Below are 9,321 nucleotides of genomic sequence, written 5' to 3'. Positions count from 1 at the left end.
CATGACAGAGGCAACCAAGACATTACAAACTTCGTCTTATTTCTTATGAAAAATTAATTGCAACATCTGTGTTAAAATCCTTAAACGGTTAAAACATGAAGGGGTGGGAGTGGAGGACAGCAAATATTTGTACAATAAGGTAGAACAAACACGACAGGCCTCCTTCTGCAGAGCGAACATCGGCGAATATCGAACTTCGCCATAGGCTACTCGACAAACTTGAACCGAACATAGCGTCTGTAATGCACTACACTAATTCGCATGTAATGGCTTGATAAGCACTTTTCATACTTTTGCTGACTTCATATAAAGGAAAAGATGACTAAGGAAAAAAAATGAATAAGGAAACAAGGAACGTGTGTTCAAGACAAATTATATGCAAAATAATATGAGATATATAAATCTTGACTACACAACTTTTAACACTGTATCACTTCGGAATATGTATGATAAGAACTTTCTTGTGTTAAATTTTAACGTACCTTGTTAACATGTTTCGACCTATTTTCGATCATCTTCAGAACTGGTCGTTGTTGGTCTTGGAGCCTCTTGTTTCCTGTGAGGGTGCGTTCGTAGTGTAGAGTCAAAGAGTGTATGTGTTTTGAAATTGAGTTGTGTGTTCAGAATATCGTTGGGGTGTGTTTTCGTGTGTCTGTATATTTCATATTGTTCTAGTGTGTTGAGTTTCTGGCATTTTGGTTGGATGTGCAGTATTTTCATGTCTGTGTTGATGCCTCTGTAGGTGTGGTTGTCATTTGTGATGTGTTCTGCATATGTGGAGGTGTTTTGTAATTTTCTTATGGCTGTAATGTGTTCTTTGTAACGTGTTTGAAATGATCTGCCTGTCTGTCCTATGTAGAAGTTGTTGCAGGTGTTACATTTGAGTTTGTATACGCCTGTGTGGTTATATTTGTTTGTTTGTGTTGTTTGTGTGTTGAGATGTTTTTGTAGAGCGTTATTTGTTCTGTATGCGATGTTGTAATTTAATTTCTTGAATGAGGTTGCAATTTTATATGTGTTTTTGTTTTCGTATGTTAGTGTGATGTATTTTTTGTGTTCTTGTGTTTGTGTTGTATTCTTCTGTTTTTTGTGGTTTTGTTTTGTCTTACGTATTATGTTGCCTATTATGTTAGGGGTGTATCCGTTTTCTTGTGCTATGTATTTGATTATGTTTAGTTCTTCTTTGCAATCCTGTTGGTTCATTGGTATGTTGAGTAGTCTGTGTACCAATATTCGCAGCTTGTTTGTGTTGTGTGGGGTGGTCGGATGTGTGTGTTGTTGTTGTTGTGGGTTTTCTGTATACTTTGAATGTGTGTCTGTTGTCTACTTTTGTTATTGTTATGTCTAGAAAATTTATGGATTTGTTGTTTTCAATTTCTAATGTGTAGTGTAGCTTTGGGTGTATTTTGTTTATGTGTTGATGTAGGTTTGACTCTAAACTACGAACGCACCCTCACAGGAAACAAGAGGCGCCAAGACCAACAACTACCAATTCTGAAGATGACCCAAAATAGGTCGAAACATGTTAACAAGGTCAGTTAAAATTTAACACAAAGTTCTTATCATACATATCCCTAATCTGAGATGTTATACAAAACACTAAACTCAGGTAAAAAAAAATAGCATTAACGGATTTAGAATTATCTTTGAAATAATGTACTTAAGCAGCTTTATCTCTGAGGCGCATCTTCAAAGAGCATTGATTAGTATAATACTCGTACTTAAGTCATCATATTTTTATCTTTGGCTACTGTCTAAGTTATCGCTTATTGTTCGACATCAGATTATTAAGCAAAACCAATCATATTCAATATAGGGGAGTAGTGGGCACAGTGAGACACAAAATATTAAGACATATATATGTATGTATATATATATATATATATATATATATATATATATATATACGTAAGTGAAATTTCAAGTATTTTTAAAATCAAGTACAACAGAAATATACATTAAAACATGGCGTACAATAATACATAAACAGAAATGTTAATAGACATAATATACAATGCGTGTTTGTCAAAAAAAATGCAAATGTTTCACTGTTCCCATTCAGGAGGGTACATTGAGACACCACAGTGTCTATTAACGGACATTGAAATGATTTACATTTATTTCAAAAGAAAAGAAAGCTTGCTGTCTCTTTATCTTGCCATTTTCTGTAGACTTATTTAGAATCATTTTGATGTCTGACTTCGAAACCATTGAAACATCTGGAACATTTGGAAAAGTGAATTTTCCATGACTTTTCAAACTTTTGCGAAAAAATAAAATTAATTTTTGGTGACAACAAAACTTATAATTATAAGAATTTAATTTAATTCTTTAATATTTTTTAATATTTTCTTAAATTTTGTGAATAATTTTTTATTTAAGAAACCATTAAAATGTAATGTATCCATTATTTTAAGCTATAGTTCCTAAATTGGTTACTAGTATGTTCATTTTTAATGTTAGTTACTGGTAAATGTAATATTGTTACCGTTTGTTTTTGCAAATCATTGGTACATGGGAACAGTGAGACGTCTCAGTGCACCTTTCAATGGCATGTCTCACTGTTCCCTTTACGCATAGTTCGTTTAAAAATGGCGCCATCACTTCAAAATCAGAACAAGAAAGACGAAACTTTGCCAAACATAACGTTAAATACCATAGTATTAAGTAACAAAACATTCATATTTCTATTTCTTTTGTATATCCAATATAACCTTCATTAAACACAAGCCAAAATTTTACTTCTAGAGTGAAAAATTACGAATTATTTTTTTCATCACTCACCTTTATAACTAGAATCAAATCGAGTATGAAAATACTGTTACTTTACTCATGCAACATACAATTCCACTGTTACCAACATTTCAACATCAAAATTTAGCATTTAGTCTCACTGTTTTCCCTGTCTCACTGAACCCTCTTCTCCCCTAATATCTTTCTTCGGACTTTATTTATCCTTAATTTACATTTAATCGAGGTTATTCCAGACTTTAATCATAAGATAAAACATGATTACATTTGTTGACCATGAAGAAAATGAAGTAGTCCTAATCTACGAATAAATTGATCACCAAACTTGCATGACAACAGTAAATTAACCTACAGTATATAAGAAATAGTTCACACAATTGATGTCATATTGTTAAGCTACCGCAATCATAATGCTGAAGGTGATCATCCTCTTGTGTGCACTAATTTCTTGCTGTGTGGGTAAGTGCCAGTACTGAGAATTCAATAATTCTTATTCTATTACTTGCTGCTCTTTCCTTCCTTTCCCTGTGGCCCATTGCGATCTCAACGACTTTTTACGGAAAATATTTTTTTTTTAGATCAGTTGACATGAAATGACCCATAAGTACTAACTCAAATCTTTCAAGAGTGCATTTTTATATTCACTGTGCATGTTCAAATATCCAATAGAAAGAAAGAATATGATGTGAACTGATGATAAGAAAGCACGAAACTAACACAGTTTTTATTTGCAGGAGCAGAACACCATCCACTCAAACTTGGGAGAGCTACTGGTCGTATTGTTGGAGGCAGTAATGCTGCAAAAGGTAAAAAAAATCACCAAAACTGGCATTGCATTACCATATCAAACTTAATCAATTTTATAAAAGATATACCCAATTAAAATTAAATTAGCAATTCTTTGCTTCTCTTTCTTTAAAATGCCAAGCTTCCTGTCATGTATGTCAGTCCCTGGATTGAGCAGCTGACATAGTGTCACTGGGTCTGAGGTTTGCTAAAAGTACCAGGTTTACTTCTCCTTTGCAGCTCAGTACGAAAACTAAGTAAACGGTACCTGTATGTGATGTGTGTAAAGAGAGAAAGATTGACACTGAGTGAGTCAGTGTCATTCAGTCAATGAATCAGAAAGTGTTAGTAATAAATCATGTACATACAGTTCTTTGACTTACGGAAAATATTTTAGTGTATGGCAGTGGTGGCCGGTGATCGAAATCTTCAGTGAGGCCAGATGCAACTAGTTTAAGTGCCTCCGATAGGAAATGTTCGTTTATGATCATTATTATTGTTATTATATTATTAATATCATTATTACTGTATTATTATTATTATTATTATTATTATTATTATTATTACTATTAGTCTATTATTATTACTATTACTGAAAAATAATAATTTCACTCACCAAATAAGCTGTTATGCTGTGAGTTTCAGTGATTGTTTCAGTGTGATGAAGCAACCCATATTATGTGTTGAAATTCCCCTTTGTTTCTTTTCTTTTTATTTTTTTCCTTTGACAGCAACAAACAAGGCCAAGAGAAGTTTATTTTGCACCACATTACCATTTAACCATTTATTTTGCCCATACCAGGATGCAATAGAAACTAGCGTTTTAAGATTATCTGCCAGAAAAATTGTCAGCGATGTCGTAGGTATCTCGATAGACTCTCCCTTTATTTAAAACTTCCTTTCTTTCAATATTATTTCTTCTCGAAAAAGGACACTCTAGCAATGAATTAACTGCACCAGCATTATTTCTCTCACTTGTTTCTGTTTATATTTTCCCGAAATACATAACAACATTGGCCTACATTCACTACTGTAGTACGAAGTACAACAGTACAACACCCTCGCTTAAGTCATGAACTAAGACATAAGGGGAGAGAATAGAGTGGGTCTCTGCCTGCCAAAGAGCTGGAATTTTGTTATTTATGGCCTATTTAGGAAAACAAGTCACCATTGCTATTCCCACCCCACTCTACCCTTGAGGCCGGCCCATGGATGGGAGAAGTGAAACTTGACCAGGCCACGAGGCCAGACAAGTTGTGCCTCAGCTACAACGTTTTAAGCGCAAACTCAAAGCCCGCGAAAAAACAAGAAATGCATAAGCCAGACCCGGCACGAGCGATCCTGGCCTCAGGAACAAATTTTACTGCAAAACAGGTCTATATACATCACAAGCCAGACCCGGCATGAGCAATCCTGGCCTCAGGAACAAATTTTACTGCAAAACAGGTCTATATACATCACAAGCCAGACCTGGCACAAGCAATCCTGGCCTCAGGAACAAATTTTACTGCAAAACAGGTCTATATACATCACAAAGTTTTCATATGGTTCTACAGCGATATATGCTTCATTCAAATAACTAATACATTTTATAAAAACAGAAAATTTGATTTCAGTTATGCCAAGTGACTGAGGCCCGGCCTCACTTGCCTCAGTCAATCAGCCGCCACTGGTGTACGGTACCGGTATTCAATCTCTGTTAATGCACTATACTGATTACAAATTCAGAATGAAAACCATTACCCAAATGGATTTCAAGAGGTAACAAACTAAAATATTTCAAACATTGAAAATGCATCCATAATAAGTCCATTTTAAACTGATTGTGACTTGTTTTCCATTAGACATACAGCTAGACTGATGGAAGGATGAATAACTGAATATTCAGAGGACGAATAGTCAAACAACATATTATGATTTTTATTATGTTAATTATTCTTTGAGAATTTTATACACTTCTTTGCTAAGCAATAAATTATACAGGATGTAACTAAAATGTATGTCAAAACTTTAGGGACATATTCCTATCATATAGAGGATGAAAAAAATTTTAATATTCTAAGAACATTCGTCCAGAAATGCTTTATTTCCGTGTTACAGTCCTTTTCTTATAATTCTACCTACATTGTATGATGCGATATGTTATGAAATAAAAATAGTATACCACATGGAAATCTGTCTTACAGGAAGTGCTTAAAAACGCTCCTGTTAGCATGGATAAATGCATCAACCCGCTGTCGCACTGAAACCCAGATGCGCTAATATATCCTTGGAGAATGTTGTATTGTCTCGTCTTCCAAAATACAGGCTCAAAGACTCTCTTCGTCTTGCACTACTGTTCCATACTTAAGCTCTTTTAAATGACCCCTCGAATAAAAGTCTAGTGCGTTTAGGTCCGGAGAGCGCAGAGACCAAGTAATTGGTCCATCTGTCACAGAACCTTTGATTTAGAAATCGACGAACATTGACACTGAAATGAGCAGAAGCTCCGTCATGCATAAGTACGTGTTTCGTCGTATTGCTAACGGCACATGGTGTAATAGAACAAGCAAGGTGTACTGTGGTACTGTAAGAACACTTTGTATCTTTCTCCGTTGAGCCTGGGTGGAAGAACATGAGGTCCCATCAAAACATCACCAACAGTGCCTGGCCCAAACATTGACATTTCCATGTGGTATACTATTTTTTTTTTCCACAATGTATCGCATCATACAAAGTAAGCAGAATTGTAGAAAAATGGCTGTAAAAGGGAAATAACGCGTTTTCGGATCAATGTTCGTATAACATTTTTTCATTCTCTATATGAGAGGAATATGCTCCTAAAATTTTGACATACATTTTAGTTACATCTTATATATTAAAAGCTTATGGATCATATGCAGAGTAGGCTGACCAGATTTTTTTATAGTCCAACAGGGGACATCGGCAATTTCAAGAAAACCACGAATGCTTACCTAGTCAGTCTCCATTGAAATGTTAAAGAAAATACATGTAACAGTAGATACAATGATAGAACTTTGCACATTAAATTTACAGAGTATCTTAAAGGTTTGAATTAAATGCATAAACACACGTAACTCCAGTATATAGTTAATTATAGTTACAAAAAATTCAATTTCAGTACTTATGCATGCATGGAAGTCTTCCACATGATAGGCCTATTGTACACACTAAATTCTAACACACACATTTTACAAGTACTTGTCTGAAGAATGAATCTTTTTAAGGATCTATTCATTTTTATACAGCTTCACACTAAGTTCTTCAAATGAGAAATGAAAGTTTCCCCCTCCCCACTTGTAGACCTAACAAAGCTGTAAATGTTTCAATTCTTTTTGTGACCATTTATCAGTCCAGATTGAGTTCACTGTGGAGAAAAGTCTTTCAACTGATGAATTACTGACTGGAAGACACATGAATAATGACACTATTATGAGAAGATTTTCAAATGGAATGAATTTTTTCTTGAAATGTTGAAAAATATCATACCACTTTTCACCTCTTGGTTTGTCATAAAATTTCTCATTTTTTAACTACTTACAAATGGACGCTGAGGAAGTTCTACGCTTCCATGCAACGCGAATGCTAAGATGACCAAAGACAAAGATGCTATGTCTTCTCAAAGAGTGCAGAATATCTCATATTGTGCTTGTTGGTTCTTCTGTCTGATACTGAGAAGCGTTCAGAAATGTGCATGAATCGCATCAGTTCCACCTCGATTCTTAAATATTTATGTGTAAAATTTTATTGAAACAAAATCAAAGCTTCTGGGGACAAAACGGGGACATTTGCTCCCCAGGGGCAGCAACTCAAAACCGGGGACTGTCCCCGGAAATCGGGGATGTCTGGTCAGTCTAATGCAGAGACTAAGAGGAAGGCAGAAAATAGGAAAGATTGGATAATGCTGGGTTTGCAGTGCCAGAAGAGAGAGAGAGAGAGAGAGAGAGAGAGAGAGTGAGTGAGTGTGTGTGTGTTTTTTTTTTTTTTTTTTTATTTTAACTGCATGCCCCATTACATAGTAATACTACATGCTTTGTAATTTCAATTCCTCAGTTTACAGTATCTAACGTTTTATAATATACACGTGTTTAGCTATAATCTTCATACATACTATGATATCGTATAATATAATATTTTAATTGCAGTCTGTCATGATTAATTGGCATATTATTGTAGGTCATTGAAGTTTATCGAGCTGATGAAACGGACGAATATTTGCAAATACTTGCTAACTAGCTTGTCATGAGTCGTAGGCCAATCTCCGCCAATGTTTCTTATTCTTTTACTCATTTCCTTTCTTTCTTTATATAATCTTTTGCATTGGAATACGACGTGTTCTGCAGTTTGTTCTTCTTCTCCACATGGACATATCGGGTTGTCTGAAAGTCTAAATCTGTGAAGGTATGCCCTCAGCTTTCCATGGCCAGTTACTATTGCTGTGAATTCTGGGAAGAAGGGAATTTTCTGTCGTAGTCTATTCTTCACTGGTGTGTGCGTGTGCGTGTGTGTGTGTGTGTGCAGGGCTGGGCAGTATTTGAAATACCTGTATTTCAAATACGTATTTGAAATACATTTGTATTTTGTAATTTGTAAGGATTTTCGAAAGTATTTTGTATTTAAATACATAAAATTGATGTATTTTGTATTTCAAATACTCAAAATACTTTTCTTTCTTCTTGTTCTTCAAGTTTTGGATTTGGATTTGAAGAATGAATTTTTGTCTTATTTGCCTACCCATTTCAGTTGTGCTAGCCATACACTTAGTTTTCTTGCCACAACTGATTTCCTTAATGCCATGAAGAAATCTCCAACAGCATCCAGGATCCATCACCCAACACTTGCTAAATGTTCAGCATTATGGAATGCGTCTAGGAGACTCAAATACTCAGAAATTATATCATATGTATGAAATATTCATTAAAGTTTCCTTGCCCAACTCGATGGAATTATTTTTATGACTCAATTTCTCAAATATTGCAATTCAAGCATGATATAAACAGTATATGTGAAAAACTGGGATTGCCAACTTTCAAAGATGTTGAGTTTCAGTACCTTGAAGAATATTGTGCAGTTCTGAATCCCATTGCCTTAGCCTTTAATTTAATGCAAAATGAGAAGACGTGCTATTACGGCCAACTTTTGTCAACATTAATTTCCCTTAAAGACAGATTACATATTCTGTTACCTAGTAATCTACGCCATCTATTCCAAGTAAATCCAATCCTAATAAGTTCACTTTCATCAAGATTTAAAGTGATGTTTGATCTGCTCCCAGAAAAAAATTGAGCTATTTTGGCAGCTTGCTCCACCCATCATTGAAGATGAGATGGCTACCTGACATTTCCTCACTAAGTGATATGAAGAGGACATAGAATATGTGCGTGAAATCAGCTGAGCAGTTGTCTGCTACATCTTTGGTCAGTTCAGACGATGAAAGCAATTTTTATGTTTTCAACTCAAGTAAAACTGACTTTGAAAAGCAAAAAGAAAAGAACTTGTCTACAGTGAAACAAGCTTTTATAAATATAATACAAGTTTGTGTTCCTCTGCGCCTGTAGAAAGACTGGTCTGTTTTGCAGGATTTATTCATTCACAAGCAAGGGGATCCTTATCTTATGAACATTTGAGGAATTGGTTGTTTTGAAAGGGAGCAGTAATTATTCATATGTAGCATAATTTCATTGCTGACTGGGAAAAGGAAGAAGTTCAGTTACAGTGTTTATATAAAACTTCGAGGTAAAAATACTTTTAATGTTAATATAATATTTTAGGTTTTCAGTAATA

The 9,321-nt window shown here is 34.7% G+C and overlaps 1 protein-coding gene across 1 annotated transcript in view; it reads left to right on the top strand.

Moving 5' to 3' along the window:
* The first annotated feature begins 3,058 nt into the window (after window positions 1-3,058).
* The window catches only part of LOC138691188 (trypsin-1-like), a 33,948-nt gene continuing 27,685 nt past the window's right edge, over window positions 3,059-9,321 (top strand). The window contains exons 1-2 of the mRNA XM_069812968.1: window positions 3,059-3,210; window positions 3,486-3,557. Of these exons, the coding sequence (XP_069669069.1) occupies window positions 3,162-3,210; window positions 3,486-3,557 (121 nt within the window). The 5' untranslated portion in view covers window positions 3,059-3,161. The remainder of the gene's footprint in view (window positions 3,211-3,485; window positions 3,558-9,321) is intronic.

This window comes from Periplaneta americana, chromosome 16 (genome assembly GCF_040183065.1).
Source record: "Periplaneta americana isolate PAMFEO1 chromosome 16, P.americana_PAMFEO1_priV1, whole genome shotgun sequence".
Lineage (NCBI taxonomy): Eukaryota > Metazoa > Arthropoda > Insecta > Blattodea > Blattidae > Periplaneta > Periplaneta americana.
The sequence above is the reverse complement of the archived record's forward strand: the minus strand, read 5'-3'. Positions and strand labels throughout refer to the sequence as shown.